The 26,249-nt window shown below is 36.8% G+C and overlaps 1 protein-coding gene across 1 annotated transcript; it reads right to left on the reverse strand.

Moving 5' to 3' along the window:
- Positions 1 to 16,324: 16,324 nt before the first annotated feature.
- Positions 16,325 to 18,384, reverse strand: LOC107725870 (forkhead box protein A1-A-like). The gene is made up of 2 exons (XM_016535277.1): positions 18,137 to 18,384; positions 16,325 to 17,392 (listed from the first exon to the last, which is right to left on the reverse strand). The coding sequence occupies exons 1-2, from the start codon at positions 18,206 to 18,208 to the stop codon at positions 16,325 to 16,327; spliced, it is 1,140 nt and encodes a 379-aa protein (XP_016390763.1). The 5' UTR covers positions 18,209 to 18,384.
- Between the last annotated feature and the right edge of the window lie 7,865 nt (positions 18,385 to 26,249).

The following is a 26,249-nucleotide window of genomic DNA, read 5'->3' on the forward strand; positions in this document are numbered from 1 at the left end:
AAGCAGTTCTAAGATTCAGTCTCTCTAAACCCCTCTGTTCTGTAAGCCTACTCTGCTCTGATTGGTCAGATGGCCCAGTCTGTTGTGATTGGTCTACCGCGTACAGCACCTGTCAGAAACGATACGCCCGTTGCCATAGTTCCATGTTTTGAATGCTCGATAGAAAATATAAACATCTATTATTTATCATACTTACAAGTTGGGAGTCAGTGGAGCCAGCGGGTCCAAATAAACTGGGTACTGAGCCATCTTTCAAAAGCAAGCATTTTGTGAATTCTGTGTTGTACTCACCGAGATTAGAGAAGCGGTCGTCAGTAAAAATGACGTGTTTGAGGGCAGGTGAAGTTATTCGGGGCCTTATGCAAATATGTTACCCCATGATGTGTAGCCGTCACGGAAGTGGGATTCAAATTACTAAAGACTCATTCAGGCTTTTCAGAGTCGATTCTTTCTTTTGGGAGACAATAACTATTTATCGTGCACTTTTGGCTGTACAACTTTGCAGATCGTTTGTATTCACATACAGCTACATTACACACTGAATGAAAGGCAATATTCGAAATGGCATAATAGGGCCACTTTAACTTCAAACCATTGCTTCTGGATAAAATATGAGTCCTCTATCCATAATATTATTTTCTCCAGTGAAGAAGTAGTCTCTTCTGAATCAGAGAAATATGCACAGATCAAGTACATTTTACAAGCAAAAAGAGTCCAAAACAGTTCTTAACAAATATGTTGGTGGTTTTTGAAGTGAGAGGACAACAGGGGATGGACTTTTTCACCGGAGGAAGTGTTATTATGGATTATGGACTCAAAAAGCCAAAAGTAACTGTAAAGTTAAAACGCCTTAATTATGGATTTGTTTCTTAAAAACATGCAGCTTTTCACTTCACAAGATGTTAAATGATGGACTGGAGTCATGTGGATTACTTGTGGATTATTGTGATGTTTTATCAGCTGTTTGGACTCTCATTCTGACGGCACCCATTTACTGATCCATTGGTGAGCAAGTGATATAATGCTAAATTTCTCTAAATCTGTTCTGAAGAGAAAAACTCATCTACATCTTGGATGTCCTGAGGGTTAGTCAGTTTTTCAGTAAATTTTAATTCTTATATGTACGCTCTTAAAAATAATGGTTCTTAATTATAACTATGGTTCCATGAAGAACCTTTAACATCCATCCAATCTTTCCATTGCACAAAAGGTTCTTTATAGTGGAAAAAGGTTCTTCAGGTTATTAAAATATTCTTTGCACTAATAAAAAAAAAATGGTTCTTTTACAAACAGTTCACTGAAAGGTTCCTTGTGGAACCAAAAATGGTTCTTCTATGCCATTGCTGCAAACCCTTTTGAACCTTTATTTTTAAGAGTTTAGAATAATCACATATAATTTCACACATCTATCACAGCTTCTATTTAAACTGAGAACTGTGTACTAGACAGGTTGCGTTTATATGCCTGTTTATGGACCTCCAGCATACTAGCATCTCCATTCCTCTGAGCGGGACAGGAACGTCATATATCCTACTATATTCATCCTCATAAAGTAGGGACCAGTATGGACCAGTTGTGTCTGTGAGGGGGTGGGCAGACTTAGATAAGATAATCCATAGTGTGGCAATGCTTCTCTGCCCTTGTTTGTCACTGTCATTGGACCTTTGTACCTAATATGTTTGCATTTAATTAAACAAAGCACACAAATTTACATCACTTTCTCGACCATCAATATCACATCAGAATTGATTACCTCCTGCCTTAAAAAATAAAAAAAATAAAAGAAGAGCCTGACATGGAAACCTTCCTGGAACTAATTAGCAAGACTGAATGAGTAATATGACTTTAGGGCAACAACACACAGGCACATTGGCTAAAGCCAAAAGACAAAAGCTGCTGCCATCAATCTTGATGTCTCTGTCACTATAGACACATGCAAGCATGTGAGCCAGACAGACGTTTTGTATTGTCAGCTAATCGTGGCATTGTACTAAATGCATTGTTTCCCTGGCTAATATGAATGCCCACTTAATAGCGCTGAGGTTTGCTGTATGTCTGTGGTCGCAGGTGTGCGCGGTGTACCTGTGTGTGTGTGTGTGTGTTATTACAGCCGTTCATCTTGTTTCTGCTTGAATAAAAAGGGGAGCAGGTGTTATCATTATTTAGGTCTGATATTGACATCTCCGTGCTCTTTGTGTCATATTAAAGCATATAAGTCCTCTGCAGTTTGTTGACAGCTTTTTAAGCACCTTTAAGCATAGAAAATTATAAGGGGAGACAAAATTACTTTTCGTTTGACAGACGATAAAACAGGTGACAAAATCTATTAGACTTACAGTTCGTAACCACACAGCAACCAAGGAAGTCTATCCATCTTATTTTGCAAGAAAGATTATTACCCGCTATAGGTAATTAACTAGAAAAACAACTAGGTGCAGTCAAACTTAGTTTGAGCTATAAACCAGTCTGTTTATGATTGTGATAATAAATTCAAATATTATGATAACAAATACCAATTTGCAATATAAAGCACTATAACGGACTGTTTTTGTACAGGTAAAATAATTGGAAGCAAATGACATGTCTCATGAATGAAACCTCAAAATGTGCAACTTTAGGCCCTTTCACACCAAGGACTATAACGATAAAGATAAAAAAAAAAAATCATTCTAAACTTAAAAGAATAGAAGAGTTCACACCACAAATATAACAATAATGGCACAGAGGAACAATATCATTGAAGTCACTTTCAAAATGAGCTTTTCCAGCTGATGAACAATAAAAAGGTTAAAGGTACAATATGTAAGTTTTCACCGCTAGAGGGCGCGTATTCAAAACAAACAAAGAAGCAAAGGTGTAGTTTGATGACGCCGTGACTGGGTGTGGAATCATGGGAGTTGTCGTCTTCATCCCCACAGCCGAAGCAATCCGACGGGACTCAGGCAGAATTCATGTTCATGGATGAGCTAATGTATTAAAGATTTATTAACATCGTAGTATGAAGCAGAGTGAGGCGGAAAGCCGTCGAAGCGAAACGAGGCCGCTGAAGCAATTGCTAATGAGCGACGAGAGTGACACACTGCTCGAAAGCAGCGGAGCTTTTATTATGCCACACTTTATTGCTTCGGCTCCTTCCGGTCGTGCGTATGTGGGGTAAAGCAGCGCTGTTTTAACATACTAGATACATTTGAAAGTTCTGTTATAATGCTACTCTGTGCGGTCGTCACCTGTCTAATAAAACACACAACATATTAAAGCGTCTTTGGTGTTTCCATGTTTTCTACAAAACAAAACCGGAAATGGAGTGTGTATGACGTCATTGGCAGGCGACACAATGGACACGGTCCGTGTCACTAGTTAAAATTGCTTAAACTGTTACAATTTAAACATTCTTCGAAACATTTGGGATAATGTAAGTACACAAGTCAGCAAAATATATAACACTGTTCTAGTGGTTTTTGGATATTTTAATTAAAAAAATCTTACATATTGTGCCTTTAATAGCCAATCAGCTGGAAGTGAATGACACCGGAAGCCTCGCAATTTCAAGTTACAAATGGCCACACCCTCTCTTCCTGCTGCATGCAGCTCTGAAATCACACAACCATCTTTGCACATTGGCACAGGCATTTTATGAGCGCAATCACCTGAACTGTAAATGCCATGTCAAGGCATACAGGAATGCCTTGGCAACACTTCAGCAATTTGGGTGGCTTTGTATTGCACAGGAAAGCTGCATCATGTTTTCATTAGAAATGTTTATCGTTTAAAACGTCTGTTTTCTCAAGAAGTTGATTTGTTGTTTTTTTGTGACAGTTAGTGGCATTTCAATTTATGACGATTACTTCATAGGAGCTTTTGGCGGAAGTTGTACAGTTGGTTAGACTGATATGTATCTCTAATCGTCGCCCCTACCCTTCCGTTTTTATCTTGACCCTCGTTATCTCACGCCTTGTTGAAAAACACCTGTCTGAATTTCACCTCGAGTTGGATGCAGCGCCATGAGAGCGCTAATGTATTCCGCTGACATTCTGAGGAATTATTAGCCCCAGATATTGTTTCTTGTACTGACATTCCGTTTTGAATATTAGATGTGTCTGTTGATATAGAGTTATGATTCCCACCTCCAGGTAAACTGCAAGCATGCTCTCACTGTTTCTGGGTCAAGTTTCATGTTTGTGTAAGAAATGTGACCATTGGCTTTTATGAAACATGAGCCTGATGCTACACCGTCAGTCAGCCGTTATATTGTTCTTGTAATTTTGATGATTGTCTTTCCTGAGGATCTGTTGAAGTGTGTGATGAATAACAAAGATATGTCGTTGTGTAGTTTTTATATGCATTAAAATTGATATTACTTGGAAATTGACACACTTACAAATTTCATATTAGTTAATACAAAGTTCATATTAGTTAATATTTTTTTTAATTCATAAGCAATCATATAATCTGTGTTGCCTACTGCATTTGTTAGAACAGACCGAAAACATGGTAACCTAAACATCTAAAACTGGTCAAGTTAATATCGCTGAATCAACCTGAATACATAAATTTTTACCAAAATAAAACTAGCTAGATATAGCTCTAAAAGTTAGCAAATGCAGTTAACCACTTTTTAGAGTGTAAGTTTTGTTGATAAAATGTAGATGTTATAATTGAAATTACTGTTTGTTTTTTTAAATGCAAAACGTGGCCCATGCATAATCTGTGCCCTTTTTCACATTATTTTATATTGAATAAAGTGGAAAATATGCAGAATTCTGCTGAATGAACTTAAATATGGTAAACTCTTAATGGTTAAAAGTATTATAAAAGTATCCATTTTATATTTTATTGAAGCAACAAAAACATTTCAAAATGCAAATATTAAAAAATATACAAGTAGTAGTTATAATTTTTGAATACTGACATAAGATTTGGTAGCACTTCTTCTAAGCAGCCAAGTGAACATGGCCAATTCATGAATCACTCTATCACTAATTACACTTAGGTATCAAAACTGTTTTTGTGTTTTCAGTGTGTTGCAGCATCAGGCTGGTGAGACCAGTCTGGACATTCCTGCCACCTCAAACCAGAGCCAGAGCCAGAGCCAGAGCCAGATTCAGCCCCTGCTGCACTGTCTGCAGCAGCTGACAGCAGAATTTCAGAGTGCTCAGACCCAACTATGTCTGACCCAGGAGAGAGAGAGGGAGGCCAATGAGAAAGTGCAGAGGTGAGTACAGACATGTGCACTGTCTGTTTTTACATGGGAAAGTTTAATTAATATACCAAAATCATGTTAAACTACCAGTCTATATATATATTTGGTTTTCACAAAAATATTAATCAGCACAACTGTTTTCAGCATTGATAATGATAATAAATGTTTCTTGAGCAGCAAATCAGCATATTAGAATGATTTATGAAGGATCATGTGACACTGAAAACAGGAGTAATGGTTGCTGAATTTTTGTTTTCTTTTTAATATTTATTTTGATTTGGGTTCTTAGGAAAGTTAATTCACTCAAGAATGACAGTTTTGTCCTCATTTACTCTTCATTTTCTCATTTACCCTTCATTAGTTCCAAACTTGTATGACTTCTGTGAAACAGAAAAAGAGATGTTATGCAGAATGTTCATGCTGCTCTTTTTCATTCCATGACAATGAATGAGGATAGATGCTGTCAAGCTTCAAAAAAGTACCATAAAAGCATTACAAAAGTAGTCCATAATCCCAAATCCATGTGGACTCCTTTTATGATGCTTTTTGGTCATTTTTGGAATTTGACAGTGTCGATCCCTATTCACTTTTATTGCATTGAAAAAAGCATGAACATTCTCAGAAAATTCCACTTTTGTGTTCCATTAAAGAAGCCTGTTTATTCCTGTTTGGAGATATTCTTACACTTGTTGGACATTCTTAAAGCGTGTTCTCTCAGTTTCTCTAACCTTGGCCTCCTGAGCTGTTCTGTACATTTATAAAAACGAGATGTTCCCTCTCTCTCCCTCTTGTCTTGCTCACATGGGGGGGGGGCTCCCCGCTCCCCACGCAAAGCAAACACAGGCCGGCCTGCTGATCTATTTACATGATGAATTAACCAAAGGGGGTGGAGATGCTGAGCTGAGGGGGTGCTCAAAACACAGAGAGAACCCCCCACCACCCCATCACAATGACAGAACTTCAGTGCACTGTTTACACATGCCGCTCTGAAGGATTTCAATCCCAAAATGCATGACATGAAACTCCATATCCCACAATGCACTTTGCTTTGACCGGTGCTGCTGTCTTCTCATAGACAGCAAGTGTGTATTAAAGCAGCTTGTTTGTGTACACTGGTCTGACCGAGCGGCGTCCAGAGTGCAAGGTTCAGTCGTGTGAGTCACTACTGTCTGCTGCATAGAGTCGAACTGCTCATTTCAGCCCTGCACAGGACTGCTGGAAGAGTCTCTGTGTAGTATTACTGGAAGTTAACAAGTTCCCTGTATTCTGAGAATCAGCATGCTATTTATTGCTTGAGGCCCTGAATTAGTGCCAAATCATTTCTTAAAGGAATAGTTCACCCAAAAATGAACATCATTTATTCACACTCATGACTTTCTTTGTTTTGTGGAACACAAAAGAAGATATTTTGAAGAATTCTGAAACTCACTGATTTTCATTGGGGCATGGGGGGGGAAAAAATCAAAACATCATCTTTTGTGTTCAACAGAACAAAGAAAGTCAAACAGATTTGGAATGACATGAGGGTGAGTAAAGGATGACAAAATGTTCATTTTTGGGTGAACTGTGCATTTAAAGGAGTACTTCACCCAAAGACAAAATTCAGTCATTATTTGTTCACCCTCACAGAATTTCAAATCTGTTTATATAGAATAAATTTATATATGATGACGAGTTCTGTTTTTGTACATTTCGAGTTCATAGTGACCATGACTGTTTTCAGGGAATAAGCACACGAGTCACGTGGACTACTTTTCTGTTGCTTTCTGATTTTTATTTATTTATTTATTTAAATTTGTTTTTTATTTTGACAACTGTGATTACTGTACACTCACAGAAGTGTTATTTTAATATCGAGATAACATTTATTTATTTATATTTTGAATTCGTTTTTATTTTTGTATTTCAGTTTTTTTTTGTTTTTTTTTTGCAATTTTGTTGTGTTATTGTTATTTATATTTTCATGTCTAGTTGTAATAGTTCTTTTTTATTTCATTTTTAGTTATTTTAACACATCAAGTTAAACTAAAAGTAAATGACAACTAGTTGAAGTAAAATAAGATTAAGGTTTTAAAATATTTTATTTTATTTAAAGTAGCACTGTTTTTAGTTTTAGTTAACTAAAAAAAAAACTGCTCAGAACAAATGTGCATTTTCGCACTGAGACAGTACCATTTAGTTGACAACTTTGCACCTACCCCTAAAAGGTGCATAGTTGTACCATAGAGTAGTAATATGTACCCTTAAGGTACTACTATGCACCTTTTAGGGGTAAATAAAGTATAAAGTTGTCCATTCAGTGGTGTTGCCACAGTGACGAGCTGTTGTAACTCTAAACGAACAATTTATGCACATTTTTTTCTGAGAGTGAATAACCTGTTATATGGAAAATAATGTGAATTATTAAGATGATTAAAAAGTCCTCCTTTTGTGTTCCAGGGGGAAAAAATCTATTTCGAGTTTATGGGGTGAGTAAATGTGACAGAATTTGAAACAACACATTTTCTTGCAGCGAGCCCTCATGTAGTGATGGTTAGAGTTGAGGTGACAGCTATTTTGTTCCATAGAGCAGGATAACAAGAGCATCAGCATCTATGTGTGTGTACAACTGTGATCGTCTGCGGTATCTGCGCCGGTCGCACCTGACCGCTAGCTGACATTCAGATGGATGTCATGCACTCACCGGGCTCCGGGCGGCCTGTGGGAAGCCACTCTGACGTGGGCCTCGTCGCATGACAGTGAGAAGAATGCAGGGGTGATGCGATCGGCCTCCAGGCTCCCACAGCGGGGCGAACCGAGGAGGAGGAAGCCCAGCGCCGGCCCAGAATGTGGCACCTGAGTGCCGTTCCTCCAGGCCCATTGATGGAGGAGCTGAGCTGAATGTCTAATGACCTGCTGAATCAAATTTGGCCGTGAGAAGCGCACAAAGGACCTTTTCATTGGCTCGATGGGCCACAAATGGGCTGCGGCTGGTACGTCCCATCCGGGGTTATTACTGACTACAGGGATATTTACTAAAACTAAAATCCATTAAAAAAAATGTTACTTGAAATAAAATACACTTTAAATTATTTTATAATTTTATTATATTGATTACAAATTTACTTATTTTATTTCAGCTAGTTGCCAAGGGAACATTTCTCACTTCTCGTGTAGTTTAACTTGATGTACTAAAATAACTAAAACTGCAACTGAAATAAAATTAATAATACTATATAGACATATGATATATATATATATATATATATAAATTTATAACTTTATGTAAAAAAAATGTGTCCCACATTTTTCATGTCACTACCGAAACAGTGTATGTTTTAGTCCATTATAAATTTATAAAAATGACAAAAACAAACTTTACTAAAATGAAAATAGAAAAATAAAAACTAATTCAGAATATTAATAAAAAACTATATTTTTAATATTTTTAATGTTTATATAATATGCATATAAATTAAAAACAAACTTATTTTATTTCAGCAAGCTGCCTTGGCAACATTTCTCATTTGTCATGTAGTTTAACCGGATGTACTAAAATAACTAAAACTACAACTGAAGTAACAGTTCATACAAACTATAGACATATATATATATAAAAAAAACTACTAAAAATGACAAAAATGAATTTTGTAAAACGAACAAATTTTGTAAAACGTTGATTAAAATGAAAATGAAAAAAGAAAACATAAAAATAAAAACGAATTCAGAATATTAATAAAAAAACTATATATAAATAAAATATATATTTTAAATATTTATATAATATAAATATTTTTAAAAATAAAAATAATAACTAATTTATACTATTAATAAAAATTATAAAACTGGTACTAAAATAACACTGGTCCCATCATGCTGCTGCCTCACAGACTCTTCTGTCTGTCACAGGCCTGCTTTTGTGCCGTTCTGCATCTTGTGTACCACTAAAAATCCCTCTACAGCGGCCTGAGTTATCAGCATGATCCTATAGCATTTCATGTAAGCATTTTTGTCAGACGTCGTCGTGGCATAATTATAGATTATGAACAGGATCTTCTTTTGCATTGAAACATGGATATGTTGTCGTGCCATACATAAAACGTGCTGTTGTTTAGAATTTATGCACGACTGCTGTTTACTCTGTGTTATTTGAGCTGGAATTGTTGGTTTTGCGACTCCGTGAATTCTTAATCGGGATTTGCGCTTTCGCCGGCTCTTCCCTGGCGTGTATGTTTGGGTTTACGGCCACTCTCTGCAAACAGTGTTCATCAAAACCTCCCCAGCCCGCAGACACACCTTGGAGATCCTGCCACGGAAAGGCAGACCTGTTAATTGTGCAAACATGACAGGGAGGCTAATGAATATATTTAAAACGCAAAAAATTTGCACACAATGGGGAAAGGTGTTTCCGTGCATGTTTATGGAGGAGACAGACAGTCTTGTGGCGTCTGTCTGCATGTTTGTGTGTTTTGGGTGGAAGTGGATTGCGCGTGTGATATGAAGGCTGTTTGCTTGTATATGTATATATGCTCATGTGCGTGGCTGTTCATTTAGCAACAGTGACCTTTTATAAATATTAGTCTGCTGTTTTGAACCATGCCATCCCCCTCGTCTTCCCCCCTTTTGCTCCAAAGTGATGCATTTCTCTTGGCCACAGAGCGCCTCTGAGAAATGCATATGGTCCTGCGGCAGCTCTTCAATCTCCCTGTATTGGAAAACAGGTGGAGACTTCGGCGGGAGCAAAGCTTGGGTCAGACCACTCCCATATGCTCACTTGATAAGACTGAGAAACCTCAGTAGACAATACTAGCACTGGCTATGCTAAGCACGTCTTATCAGGATTGCTATGAAGGTTCTGATAGAGCTGGGCTTGCTTTGTTGCTTGAACTCTGTTATCGGCTCTTTTTATTTGAAAAAGCTTGGATTTAACAATCCTGAGCTCTCTACAACCTTCTACATTTGTCATGCATGCATTTATTTTATGTAATGAATTAATTTATTAAATACTTAACTTACAAGGCTGATTTTCAGATCACTGAGTAAGTACTGAAGAATTATAGAGACTTGGATCTTATAAGCAATCACACCCACCTAGCATTGTGCTAATGGCTAAAGCCTTGAGAGGCACAATGTTTTCTTCATAAAGTGTAAAAATCTTGTAATTTATTTTATGCATTGTCTAAAATAAATTATTGAAATTTATGCAGTTTTCTTTTCATTGTTTTTTTTTTTTTGTCGTCACCTTTAATTGAGAAATTGTAACCCAAACAAATTTGAGCTTTGCTTATACATTAAATAAAATGCATTTTAATTTCTGTTTGTTTTAAGATGTATGTTTTATATATATATATACATATATATAGAGAGAGAGAGAGAGGTTTTGTTGTGGGCTTTTTTGTCATTTTCATTAGGTTTTTTTATGTCTATATGGCGGTTATTCATTTTTATATATACACATAACAAACATAATGCATTAAATTTAAATAAAATGTATAAGCAAATCTCAAATTTGTTTGGAATATACACACACAAAATTTATATATAAATTATAATTTGATTTAAAAAAATATTTCATATAGCTTGAATGTTATAAAAAAAATGGATATATTTGCTCTAATTCATATTCATATTTTTAAGTAATGTAAATTTAAGTGAGCTTCAATTGTAGTAAGATAAATTAAGAGGCCTGATTTGATCTATTTTGTCATATTATTATCACTTTTATTATATATTTATTTATTCATTTATTGATTGCATAGTATAACATAATTTGAAGTAATGTCAAAGTTTCTGAAGAGTGTATTTTTTGGAGCGGAACCAGCATTTGTTTGGATGAAGAGAAGCAGGTCTGCTTTCATTCCCCATTATTCATTTGTTCCTGAAGAATCCCTTCACCCTTCTAGATCTCCCTCCATTTCCACAGAGTCTGTGGGATCATCGCCCTCATAAGCACAGGTTTACTCACCCCGACCAATCACATGACACCACACACAGGCTTCTGTTTGCCGGAGTAAAGTCAGGCGGATATTTGGAGGATTTGGGCATTGACACCAGCATGGATGTCTCACCCACTTTAAGAAGTGTCTACATCCACTCTCTGTATCTTTCCGTTCCTCCAAGAGCGCCCTTGTGTGAGGAGAAAACAGCTAAGAGCTGGCCTGCGTTTGTCTTGCTCTTCTTTCATTTACACAGTCACTTATTTCTGCCTTCCCTCTCTCTGATTTTCCTTTCTCAGGTTGGAGCGGCTGGTGGAGGTGTTACGGAAGAAAGTGGGCACTGGCAGCGTCCGAAAAGTCATCTGATTGACTGGCCGCCGGGCGACCCGAGCAGACGGCCACATCTGGTGACCAGGCTTCAGCGTTTAACTCTGAGCAAACAGCCGAAGCCTGGCCTGGGCAAACACAGGCTGGAAGTGGCGTTGTTTCTCTCAGCCCTGTTCTCATTCCAGCCCAGGCTCAGAAACGCCATCGTAAATGTTTAACCACATTCTCTCTGCAGTCACCAATGAAACTACTGCTGCCAGCCCTTTACCTCCACACCCTATCTGCTACTCCAAAGGTTTTCTTTCTTCTCCTCTTGGTCGATTTTTACTTTAAGTCTGGTTAATAAACAAGGGAGATTTGATTGGACAATTACTTTGTGAGGTACTGAGACTTTATTTTCCATAGAAAGCCAGCTATTTATTTTTTTATCAGGCTGGGGGGGTTTTGTATTGGATTTGGTGGCGGACAAACTGGACAATAGATATTTAAAATTTTTCCCCAATTAATAAAGCGAGATATAACAACAATATGCAGTGTATCAGATAATACAGTCAGTATTTATGATCATAAATGCTTGTTTGGTATTTACTCTTAAATGTTATTTAATAATTTGTTTCTGTGCTTATCAATTAGTGTTTTTAGATATATAGACAATAGAAATTATAGGATAAATCCTTAAAATATATTATAATAAAATCATCAAATCAAATCAAATTGTGCAGTTGTATAATTGTTAAATATGTTTATTTTACATGACTCAAAAAAAATGTATCGCTTAAAACCCCCTTATTTATATGTGTTTTACTTTGAGTAAATATGAAATGAAAGTCTTTTTGAGGAGAATTATCAGTCTTATTTTTTTCTCTTTTTTTCTAAATTTGTTTTGAATTAAAATTCATTTTAAAACGACATAATCGTGTTCTGAACACAACTATTCAATCAAACCCATAAGTAATGCTCTTTATACACTAAATATTGTGCTGGGTGAAATATTGAAATATTTGCAATTATTCTTTACCTTTAATACTTTTTAATGTGTTCTTCAAATTTCTTTTTATTGCAAACAGTGTTTAAAAAAAATAGCCCAACTTGCAAAATCAGATATACAGTATCTTGCAGGAATGGCAGGTCTGTGTATATTTAAAGTCTATATAAAATACAGTACAAAAACCCTGCTGATTCTTTGAATACTTCAGAATGTGTTGCGAGTGTTTAATGGGAAGTGCTTTGCATGCTGATAATTTACAAACATAAAATGAGCCAGAGAGATCTGTCGACCTTTACCAACAACTAGATACCCCAAACAATTATATAAGCATGCTTAATGTTGCCTTTCCCTGTCCGTCCTTCAGCAGAGCTCCTCTTCAGCCTGATCGATTATGTACTCAGAAATATGTTAGATGCACTGGTGAATAAAGAAAGGGCTGTTTAGGCCAGACGTGCCGCTGAGTATCCCTCCCCTCAAATAAATGCCCGACACCAGGACAAGCTTGTCGATTTTCCTCCTATAGGTTACCGTGGAGATGGCACAACCTGGGTGTCCCACCACATCCCTATGGAAAACACTTGCCCTTTGATGGTGCAACTTTTCTTCTCGGACCGAAAACTTTTGTTTTGAGACGTGCGTTCTTAAATGATTTGTTTGAGATGTGCGTGTTGTAAGTGATCTGTTTGAGATGTGGATGTTCAGAGTGGGTGTGGAGGCTGGAGGCTGTGTTTATTGGGGCATGTGGAGTGAAATGCCCCATTACCACCCCCAAATTCAGTGTGCGTGATCATCGACTTACAAAAAAACTTTTATACGCTTTAATTAAAACCGTGTTTTGGCTGCACATATTGAATGACCCTCAGAGAAAAGCACCACTGATCCGGTTGCTATAACGACACCAAATATTTCAAGCTCTCTCTTTTTCTCTGTCTGCTTCTGTCCTTCTCATAGTAGCTGTTTATTCAGACAAATATAGTGCACATTTTCTATGGGACGTTTTTACTTTTCCCAGGTTCTGATCAAGCTGATAAATTTGTGTTAGTTGTCATGTTAAAATTGTGCATGATTGATTTGGATAACCTTAATATTTGGCCTGATAAATGATAGAATAAAACCTTTTAGTCTAAATTCAAAATATATGATATTAATATTAATTTAGACCAGAGTGAAATTTCGTAATAGCCTAATTAAGCTTATTTGCTTAAGTGAAATGAAATTTAATTGAAGATTCCATAAAGGGTTGTTTGCAGCAATGTCATAGAAGAATCATTTTTTTGGTTTCTCAAAGAAGCTTTCAGTGAACAGTTCTTAAAATAACCATTGTTTTTTTTTATTGTTTTTTTTATTATTATTAGTGTGATTTTTTTTTATTTTTTATATAATCTAAAGAACCTTTTTGCTATAAAGAACCTTAGAAAGGTTGCATGGATGTTAAAGTTTCTTCATGGAACCTTATAAGCCAATAACGAACCTTTATTTTATTTTTTTAAGAGTGCAAATTAAGACTTTTCGCATTATTCATTCGAAATATTGCGTTATTTGAAATATTGCATTATTTCAAATGCATTATTCTTAGAATAGTTTAATAAATAAATTATACAAAATTTAAAAGATAATAATAATGACAAGTATGCATTAGCCCAATGAAACTCCAACGAAACCAATGGCCGTTTCTATCCAAAAGCCCCTGCTGTAGAATAATGAAGACACGAAACACCATCGAGGGGAGTGCGAGACCACCAACCTGACACGGTCGATGCATATTAGAGGGCCACAAAGCTCTAATAAACTTCTCCCGTATCATTTTTAATGGAAAAGCAGCTGCTTCTAAAGCTGATGTCGGATAGAGAGCTCTCCCTCTTCTCTCTCGCCCTTTGAAAGGCCCTTTCTTTCGTGTGTGTGATTCTGAAGGGGTATTGCTTTGCTCTTTTCGTTGGCCAAGCACAATTGTGTTATTGGAGATAATTAATTCAATCCCCATCAGAAGGTATTAGGAGCGCCTTGGCCCTGTAGTGCTTTTCCAAACCCAGAATGAAAAGAGGGAGAAGAAAGGTCTACGGGTAGACCCGCTGATGGGCGCTTTGAACTAAAGGGCCGTGCGTATTGTTGTCGAAATTTTGCTCCATAAGGCTGAAGAAAGCGCCAGAGCTTTTGATGGGGGAACGAGAAATGCCACATAAGTTTGAACGCTGCCTGCTGATCGGCTTGTTTAAAGATGTACACTAACTGTTCAATGCAACATATAAATGTCGAAATGCGTTATAAATAAAACCGTCAAATATTGCACACTCACTGCGTCAGTTACAAACAATAAAATTCCCATGCAGATTATTGTATATCTAAATTAGGCTATACATGGCATATTTAAATTATACGATTATATGGGAAATAAATGAGCAGTTTGTTATCCCTGTCAACGCACTCGTTAAGATGTTTTCCCTAAAATGGGTTAAATATTTCTGCGCTGCCCTTTGAAAACTGTTGGTTTGTTTTTGGATTTTCAGGAGCGCACATTAAAAATGCTTTGCTTTCATTACCATCAGCTTCTCGTTGACGAAAGTCGATCATTTCGACTCACTGTTTCTGTCACAAAGATTTATAAATGATTTAAATAAAGCAATGTTTCTGATAAAGCATTTGATTATCTGAGAACCAAATATACATAATCAAATCACACCTAAAAACAGCGATACAGCAATGTGATTTATGAACTCGATCGTGTAAGCTAGTTATTTTAAATTATGTACATTATCGAGCATAATAAGCTGAATAAAATTATTATAATTAATGGTATAATACTTTTAATTAGTAGCTACTTTATTTGTAATTTATTTGAATTTGCATTTTATTTAATCAATCCCATAAACCCGACATGATCTATTTTTTTTTTAATGTGTGAGCAGGTATTTCTGTTAGACATTCAGACATTTTTAGTTATATATATAAAATATAAAACGATCGGTTTTATAATGCATACTATGTCGTGCGCACGAGAGAATGTAACTTAGATTATTTAAACAAGTATTTAAACGTGTGATTTTAAACTTTACAATATTGGATCGTTCCAAAATAAAAAGTCCAATTTTATTTTCTAATATTTTGTTATTATATATATTTTTTTTTTTTTACAAATTTCAGTAGCGAATATTGCAATTATTATTATTAACTTCACCATCTTCACCAGGCCAAATATTTCTGTCGCGAGCTCTAATTCAAATTCAGATAAATCGTCTGCACCAGACTCTACTTTTGGGGGGAAAATGTTTTCTTTATTTTTTTAAATCGAATTAAAAATAAAAAAGCACAAATATCAGCTATATAACCTTATTTTATAGGCTGCACATATCGAGATTTATCAGGCCTGAAGTCAATTATCCATTTTATTTACGCATCGGGGGGGAATTACAAGATAATTAAATGAATTTCACGGCTACTCAGCCAAAATGCGTGTATACAAAATACCATGATCAAAGTCAAATCTGTTCAGGTTCACGTGCCCATCATGTAGGTTACGCTGCACAAAAAGATGATTTGGCCTCTCTATGATATTGTTTAAAATCCCATTTAAAACGAGATCGGATCTTTTATGAAGCGAGTCTTTGAGGCTGCGCGTGTGTTAGACTTGGATTTTCTCTTGGTCTTTTACCAACAGCAAGTCAAAACCAGACGGGCTCAGCCAAAAGCTGGCTTTGAAAGCAGAGAGCATATTTTGAAGGCTTCATCTATTTCTATTTTATTTCAAGTCATTATTAAACATGCATCGTTTTAATAGCTTGGAGACAAAATAATGCAAATGCAAAAGAATAAATAGAATAGATTTAAAAAAATTTTTTATCGAAATGAAGAAAATCAGATAGCCTATTCTTATTAAATAATATCTAGTTTTTAAAAAAATCAATTCAATTCCAGTTTATGCTGTTGCTCTGGAGAGGACATTAAATTATTGATGGAAAACGGGTGGTTGAAGGAGTAATGGGGGTCTCCTTTGAGGTGCAGCTGGGGTTCGTGGGCCATTGAGTGCAGCGAGGACAGGGACGTGGACACGGGGTGCACCTGTGGGCCGGTGCTCTTCAGTTCAGAGCTGGCGGTGCTACCGCTCCTGTGGTCCAAACTGGGAGGACTGGACGACTGGTTCGAGGAGGTTATGGAGCTCGAGTCCATGTGGGAAGGTTTGGTGCTGGGGCTGTCGCTGGCCGGCGAGCCCGAGCCGCTCGACTGCTCTCGCTTTCCGTCTGACCTCTTTCCGTCTGTCAACTTTGTTTCGCATTTAAAGCGCTTCTGTCTTCGCAGGTAACAGCCATTCTCAAACATATTCCCAGAATCAGGGTGCAGAGCCCAGTAGGAGCCTTTTCCCGGCTTGTCGGGCGACCGGGACACTTTGACGAAGCAGTCGTTGAAAGACAACGAGTGCCTGATGGAGTTCTGCCACCTCTGCTGGTTCTGACGGTAGTAGGGGAACAGGTCCATTATCCACTGGTAAATCTCACTTAAGGTAAGCATTTTGCTGGGTGCCTGCTGGATAGCCATTGTGATGAGGGAGATGTAGGAGTAGGGCGGCTTGGCGTGCGGGTAACTTCTCCTGAAAGTCTTGTTGTCTCTGGCCCGGTTCAGGTTGGGCTGCGCGTATGTCATGGAGCTCATGGTGGGACTCATGCTGGAGTACGGGTTCAGCGCGTTCATGGAGCTGTGCTGAGCCGTCATGGCGTTCAGGTTGGACGGGCTGAGCGCGGTGCCCATGGTCGACACGCAGCCGCTCATCCCGTTCATGGCGCCGGTGGCACCCGGAGGCATCCCGGCCATGGTGCCCGGGCTCAGTCCCGCACTCAGCGCTGGGTTCGCGTAGGACATGTTAAAAGAACTGGAAGTCATATTTCCACTTGTGGACATGCCCATGTAACTGTTCATATTATTCATGGAGCTCAGCCCAGCGTTCATGCTGGTGTTCGTCATGGGAGAATAGACCTGAAATAAATAAATCGTGGCTTTTAGTACTGTAGTATATTTGTATTCAGCACTTTGAATGCCATTTTGCATCTTTTCTCTGAGACAATAATGTAATTTCCCCATTTAAAAAAATAATTCGTTATTTAAATAGTAACAGAGTTAACAGATTTAATTAGTTATGATTAAAAAAAAAACAATACAGTAATTTCAGACCATTAAAAATATATAAAAAAGTGAGAACATTTACATTTTTAATCTAAATGTATCCAGTCATGTTTTTATGTTGCTCTTTTTAAAATAACGAAATATTAAATGTGCATTCGCTGATGCACGCGACGTATTTTGTTTTATATCGTTTTATAGAATTTAAGTGAATTAATAATGCAATTTTGCACTGACTCAAACGAGACAAAATAGAATCTTGTATATAAATTTAATAGTTTAGTCAGCTAATCATTTGAAATAGTTTATAATTCGATAGACAATTATATTTGCTAAACTCTTCCAATATCAGACTATTGTGACCCACTTGTAATAGCATCACTACTGCCACCAAGTGGGTTGATCAATGGCTAATATTTTCTCAGCTACAGACAACAATTCAGTGGAATATATTTTATATTTAATTCTTCAGTCTTTTACAAAGTGGTTTGCACCATAACACTCGGTTTCAATCTGCTGTTGCATTCATTCACGTGCATGCAGCTACAAACTTTCTGGCTATTCCAGCAGCTGAGCGTGACAGTAATAATCGTCTCTCACCTCTTGTGCATCATTATAGTAGCTGCTCCAGTCTGGAGTTTCGTGTCCTTCCATTTTCACTGCGCCCAACATTATAGAGGAAATCCGCAGCTCGTGCACATGCAGTTCGCAGACTCAGCGAGCGTGTGTGTGTGTGTGTGTGTGAGTGAGTGAGTGAGTGTAAGTGTGTGTGTGCGTCCTGGCACCGCGCGCAGTCACTGGTGGGATGGTGTGCGCGGGTTTGAGTAAAGTGAGGAAATGTTGGGACTCAACTGGAGACCTGCCTGTTACGTGGAGCACGGTACAGCCCACTTTCTATGTCTCATTTGCCTGGATCTCTCTCCTTCTTCCAGGAACACGTCTTCTCTGCTGTTTTTAAACAGGAATGCCCGTGTGTTTTATTGCACAGACTATTCACAGGTGTAAAAAAAAAAAATCAACCCTACTGAAATAAACGCATTATGTTTCATAACACTGCATATCCGAAGAATCTAAAATTTTTTTGGCATATTGCATTTATTTAACTATTTTAATTTTTTTGCAAAATAACAGTCAGACTTTATAATTATTTAATTAAGGACTGAATTATTTAACATTGGAATGTTATACATTTTCAATTCATTTCCTTTAATTTTCAGGTGAAGTAACAAGTTTAAGGATATTTGAACTAGTTTGTGATCTGGGGAATATATGTATGTTAATGTAATATAGTAATATTTTATATTTGTTTAACTTGCATACATAATACCTTTATAATACTTTTTTAAATCCTTCAAAACATTATATAATGCTAACATGTTCATGCAAAATATATATGAGTCATAACATTTCTTACTGGGCCTATATACAGTAAAGCATTATTTAATATAATAATATTGATTAATGATATTCTTGAAAGTATTAATGCTGAGTCGCAATCATTTTCCAATTTAATTCCAAATTATGACATTTTTAACATTACATTTTTACTTTATAATAGATATGAATAAAGTTATTATAAAATGTTAACAAAAGAATACATGTGGATGCTGTTTCATGTATATTTAAATATTATATTGTGTGAAAATGTATGAATTCTACCAATTTGAACTAGGCCTGTTTAAATAATGTAATACAGATCATGTAATCAGTGTATTTTTCTTAAAAGTGTTACCAAAACTGAACAAAATTCACAGAATAGCAGATGAAATATTATTAATAACAACTTGTAATAACATTGGAAGCTATTCATTTTGGAAGTGAGTCCTGCATTTAGGGAGGACCTGGAAAACCCACCATCTCCCTCCTTTTATTGCTCAGATAAACAATAGGTCAGATTTCCCACTGTACACCTGCTAATGAGCGAATGACAGCACTGATCATCCACTTACAGCGGATTATCTCCAGTGATCTCTCACACCATTAGAGCACAGATCGATTCCTCACAGGACGGAATGAAATGGCCCTTGAAGCAAAGAACATTAGACCATGTCAAAGCCCCCATGAGAGACAGAGAGAGGGAGGGAGGGAGAGAGAGAGAGATTCATGATTCATGATCATGATTGGCTTCTCAGTAGATTTAATGCATGATTTATAAAATAAATAAAAACTGGCTAATATTTATTTATAGCTCAGAGGTATAGGCTCTTCAGATCAATGGGTTTCAAATATGGTTTTCTTTAGACAGAAAATAAAAAGTACTTTTTAGAATGTAAAACCATTTTCATTCTAATTGAAACTTTTATTTTTTTATGTACATTTAATTCATTTTCTTTTCTCTCTGTTTTAAGATTGTGTGTGAGTGAAAGGGAATGTTTGCACTAAAGCTCACATGATTCCTTTTTTGTTGTTGTGGCAAATCTGAACATTTGAGTGGTTGAAGTCTGCAAAACACAGAATGCTACATGCGTAAATAAAAATGCATAAATGAAAAAATAACAATTATTAACATCAGGTTAATGATCTACTTGAATATTTCCATGTGCAGATTTTCACTGGCAGGCAGCTCTGGCACGCGCACGGCTACAAACGGTTGCTAGGAGACGCTACGTGGCGTTTCTGAGGTAAAAAGCTGAAGTTATTTTTCAGACGGTACAATTTTATATGAAGTGCATTTTCAAGGCGGGAATACATCAATGAAAAGGTAAGATACTTTTAAAGAATACTTTTAAATGTTTTGTTAAAGGGGTCCTATTATGCTCTTTTACAAAGTCTTAGTTTTGGGGGTGTACTAGAACAGGCTCTCATACTAGGTTGTTCGAAAAACACATTATTTTTCACATATTTTACATTATTACAACACCTCTCTCCCCAGTCTGGCATGAACGGCTCGAATAGTTCCTGTATAAAATCAAGCCCCGCCTTCTGAAATACGAAATGTGCTGTGATTGGTTAGCTGGGACAGTGTGTGTTGTGATTGGCACCACTCGGCGCCTACTCGGGAAATGTCATGCCCCTTACCATAGCCGCCTGCAAACTTCAGTGTAAATATTGCATCAATATCAAATCAATTTGAGCGTGTTGTAGTCCAAACGAGTCGTTCGTTGTAGTTTTTGAAAAGTGATTTCTGTTAAATAAAATATCTCCTTTTGAAGTGGACTTTGAGCTTTATAACTTTGCAGATCTTTTTTTATGCTCAAACAGCAACATTACAGACTAACTAAAGTTGAAAAAGCATAATAGGACCCCTTTAAGATTTGTTGTGTCACAGCATGATAAAAAGCAACTTGTTGAGAGAGCAAGCTAGCTGGCTAACTAACAGTATAGCGTTGAACTGTTATAGCTTTGAGCGGTAAAATACAGTTTGAAAATGTTTACAAATTTTTGTCTTTATAAGTAGCACAAACGTGTAAAGATAATGTATAATGATTATTATTTAATACGCGTCAGAATTGAAAATGAGGATAAAGCATACATCATTACAAAATTCAATTGATAGAACTGAATTAAGACATGTTAGCTGATTATTTTTATTAAGACATGTACGTTAAAAATTATTTAAAAAATATTTTGCAGATCTAGCTCTTTTACCAGTCTTGAGACAAATGCTGAAGCAAAAATTTTCAGAAATGAGGCAAAAAGTGTGTTTTCCCCAATGTTAAGCATATTTGGTTTAAAAAAATATTTAATATGATTAACTGTTTTTGTTTCCTAAACGTCCATCATCTTTTTCATTTCCAGGATTTCCAATATATGAAGCACCTTTATGAAACCAATCAGAACAGAAGAAGACTTCTTTCTTACCTTGCCAGGTGAGCCCTGTCATCACAGATTTCCCTCGCATCCTGACAAAACCCAGCTGTGTTGAGTCTCAAATAGACTTTCACTTTCCTCTCCTCTGCAAACTGCCCCCTAAATCCATGTCTCAACAAAGACCTACAGAAAGAGCTGGGGTCAGAGCACAAGCCCAAACATTTCCTCCGTAGACAAATCAGTGAACACAATGGCTCTTCCAAAACTTAAAGCCAGGCATGGGATTGTCAGAAAGCCCGTCATAGCCTCTCTCGCAGGGACCACCAAAGCAGTATCCTTGTCCCAAAGGCCGCAACCTCTTGCTAAGCACAGATCAGAGAGGCCTTTATCAGCAGGTGGATCTTACAAACCTCGCACACTTGCTCAGCAGGTTTCAGGTGAGGAGAAGAAAACCTCCAGCACTCATCAGTCCACTTTCTTTGGAGGACAGAACCGGCCGGATTCGGGCAGTTGTAATGACAATGAGGTGTCAGACTCTGTGAATACAGCACAGAATGGGCATAGACGAGTGCAGAGAGGAAAGAGTGAAACATTTGGGGAGCCTCATAAACATCAAACTCTCTCTAAACACATCAGTCACACCAGCAGCGCTGGCTCCAGCAACATCCAAAGCGTCAAATCCAGCTCTGAGCTGCTGGAGGAAGCCAGACTTATTGCTGGACTCGAGCTGCCAGATGAGGTTGACCAGCAGAGGGCGCCAAATGAGACCTTGGCAAACACAGCAGTGATGAAAAGTGGGCACACAAGGGATGATAGTGGTGCAACTTACTCTGACCAAAAAGTTTTACATTCTATGGAAAGCGAAGCTGGACACAGATTCAGCTCTGATGATAAGGTTAGCATTTTATGTTATTTTATTTTATTTTATTTTATATGAAAAGAGAAGTTGGACACATCTGTGGCCCTGATGATGAGGTTAGCTGATTATTTAATTTTATTTGTTTAATTAGTTTAATAGTATTTGATTATTTTATTTCAGTTTTATTTTATTTGAAAGTTGGACAGAGCTGCAACTCTGATGATGAGGTTAGCTGTTTGTTCTATATTATTTTATTGTATTTTATTTATTGTATTTTTTATTTTAATATTTTTTAAATAATATTAATTTTAATAGTTGATTATTTTTGTTAATTTATATATTTTTATTTTATATAGAAAGAGGAGGACACAGCTACAGCTCTGATGATGAGATTAGCTGTTTATGTTTTTATTTTATTTTTCAATTTTAATTTAATTTAATTTTATTTTATTAGGTTAGTAGTTTTTTTTAAATATATATATGGAAAGAGAAGTTACATAGTTGTTCTAATGATGTTAGCTTTATTTATTTATTATTTTTAAATGGCATCTCCAAACAAATTCACTTTCGTGAGCTATTATTATTATTATTATTATTATATTAGTGGATAGTTAATTTTGAACATTAAATTTAGTATTTTATCATGTAAATCATAACACATATTTTGTGTGTGTGTGTGAAATGTTTTACTTGATACAGTAGATGTGGTATCTTCCTTTAAAATAAATGCTGCTTGCTTTGATATTTTGTATCTAATGCAGTGACATTTAAATGTGGCTTAAGTGTCCAAATACTTCTTAGAGCCACTGCATGCACAACATGTCAATGTAAACATGTCAATGTAAATATACTGTGCAATATTACCGAAACTGCTTAGGGACAGCGTCAGCATGCGAGCTGTCAGAAACCCCAGAGGCAACATACAGTAGGAGCAACACATTTATTTGCTTTTCAAACCCCGGTGAGCTTATGGCGATGGTATATTGTATTGAGTCTCATTGCAGTGGGGAAATCTTTAGCATTTCCTCTTAGTACATTTTGATGGGTAAAGTCATAGGCTTGGAATGAAAACTACTTAGAGGAATGCTCATGTGTATTTTCCTTCAGGGGCCAACTCAAAGAGACCTCAGTACCACAAGAGAAATGTTCCCCAAGACCAATATGCCGTCCACCTGTGTCATCTGGTGTCTACAAGATGGCTGAGTCAGTTTTACAGAAGGATTCTGTCGGTGGAGGAGTCAAGGATCTCTTATTCCAGGTAAACAATAACAGCTATTTGATTGTACAACTACTACAAGTTGAAAGTTGTGCAACCAAATAACTTTTAAATATTAGGGGCTTTAGTAACTATGAGCAATAGCATAGTGGTGCTTAATGTATTAGATTGGATACATGTTCCCAAAATCTATGTAACAGAAATTATTTACTGTATTTTTAAATATTTTTAAGGTGACCAATGAAGATATAATAATGGCCCATGGATGTAGCTTGGCTCCTGTTCAGAGACCAGAAAGGACATCCCATCAGACCAAAACCATTCAAGGCCTTTCACTCCTGGCAACATGGACACCTAAAAAAGAGTATTAAATATTTAGTGATATACAGCGGCCCCCAAAAAGTATTTGGACATAAATAGTATGCATTTAATTGCATTAAATAGCAAATTATCAAAGCAGGTGTCTCAGAATGATTTTGGTGTCTTTTTTGATCAATGACATTTAATCAACTGGTGTTTTAGACATTTTTAGTGGATGTATGAAGTCAGTTTACACAGGTGTTCCACAGGTGTAGTGTCTAAATACTTTTTTGTTCTATAGTGCATTTTAAACCTAACAAACTTTTTGTAAAAATGACGCTATCCCTTGTGAAGAAGAAGTAGCTACACTTTAGCATACTTTTAAAAATAATATTTATTACAGAAATAATATACTTTAAAAGAATATACTTTGTGCTAACTGTATGCCAGATATTATTACAATATATTTATAATTACACATTTGTAGTGAAGATTGTTATTTAGTACATTTAAAATATGTTAAGTTTAATATCGAGTACAATACAGTAATATCGTACAATCGAGTACTTAACATGAGCTTCAGTATGTTAGTCAACACATCAAAATAAGTCTACATCTTTTAAGCATGGCAAAAGTTTATTAAGCACACTTCTTTTTCAGAAAGGGATCTTTTTGTTAAACTAGATGTGGGATTGATATATTGCATCTAATGCAATGACATTCAAGCATTTTTAAATGAGTCATCCATGTTCAAATACTTTTGAGGCAGCTGTATACTTAATTTTATGCATTATGACACTAAGGTTCACTAATCTATGTGTTGATATATTGGCATGTTCCACTTGCTATCAGCATGTCAATCTCTCAACGCATCGCTAGCGGAAGGGCGCAGAGGGTGGCCTTGGACGCAAATGATCATCTAGTTTCACGCTACCTGAGAAGAGTGTCCAAAGCTGTCATCAGCCCTATTTAGGGAGCAGTAACACAGCAAGTAATTGCCCGTCACTTACTCCACTCATCTGTGCTGCGGGTCTGTCTGGAGCCAGCGCACCCACGCATCCCTCCTCCCGACCTCTCCAGCACTCACCTGAGAGCTGATAACGCAAGATTTACTACCTGCTCGGCTGGACCTGCGCCACTCCCTCACTCTCGAAAAAGAGCTTTTTAATTACTAGCTTTTTCCAGTCATGAGGGTCACTGAAAGTTTCCTGTTGGACGCGGTTGAGAGGGTTTATATGAGCGATGCCTGCCTATGGGGCCGATGGATAGCAGGGCAGGTTGAAGGTTCCTCCTTACGGTTCAGGAATGTTTCTTTTCAGTGCAGGCAGGGCCAGTGACTTTAGTGTGACCTTCCAGGTCTTTCGATGAGGCTTAACCGTGCCAGAGCGAGGTGATAAATCTAGCCTGTCACAGGCCAGAGTGAACGAAATGTACGCAATAAATTGGCGCTGTCAGTGGAGCCGTGGGGACGTGGGTGGCGGAGGGCCTCTCCTGCCTGTCTGCAGTTTGAGGAACACAAAGGGCCCACACACAAAGTCAGTTCTGAGGTCGTTTCTCCCGCTGTCTACAGTTCAAACAGTGGTGTGAAGTTATGGCAGAGACGATCTGTGCAAACAGACTGACTCGTCATCTTTTTATGGCAGAACATATAGGGCCTATATCACATTGAGTTGGCACCCAAAACGGTTTATGTTTAAGGTCTAAGAAATGTTCCTGTGAGACCCTGATACCAGATTGAATGATACAATTATTTCTATGTATTTATTTATATTGGGTCATGGAACAGAATTTCAGGCCTTTAAATACACATAGAAACCTTGGAAACATTGATTACACTGAGGCTAGTGAGCAAGCAAGCATCATTTAGTACATACAATGGTGTTCAAAACTTTAAGACCACTATTTTTATTTTGCATTTGACATTTTGATATGGAAGACCTAAGATGCCATATAATGTTTTTCTGTCTTGTTTTCTTCTGATCATAGCTGCATTTTCTCATGATCTCATCATTCGCCATTTCTGTCATCAACCATAAACCATGATGCCATGATATACTGCTTATATAATAAGAAATGTTTTTTGAGCACCAAATCAAATGCTTGAGCAAAAATTTCTGAAGGATCATGTGACAGTGAAGACTGGAGTAATGGCATTAAACATTAAGAATCTTTTAAAATGTACTTTTATAATTAATTTAATACATCTATATACACACTAGGAGTCAAACGTTTGCAATAATTCAGATTTATAATGTTGTTGATAGAAGGATCTTATGCTCACCAATGCTGCATTTAATTGATGAAAAATATAGTAAAAACAGTAATATTAATAAGCCATTGCTACTGTCACGTTACGCTGTTGAGGAAGCACAGGAGGCACGAGTAAACGAGAACTGTCTTTAATAAAGGAAACTCAGGAGATAATCCACAATAGGAGCTTGAGCCAACACACGTAGAGAACGAGTAGACCTGACAAACACAAACTGAACAGACTAGGACTTTTAAACACAGGGCAATCAGAGGAACACAGGTGACATCAATGGAACATAATCAAACTAAACGAGGACAGGAACATGACCAAATAAGGA

The sequence above is a fragment of the Sinocyclocheilus rhinocerous genome, unplaced genomic scaffold (assembly GCF_001515625.1).
Source record: "Sinocyclocheilus rhinocerous isolate Xijiao unplaced genomic scaffold, SAMN03320098_v1.1 scaffold1004, whole genome shotgun sequence".
Taxonomy (NCBI): Eukaryota; Metazoa; Chordata; class Actinopteri; order Cypriniformes; family Cyprinidae; genus Sinocyclocheilus; species Sinocyclocheilus rhinocerous.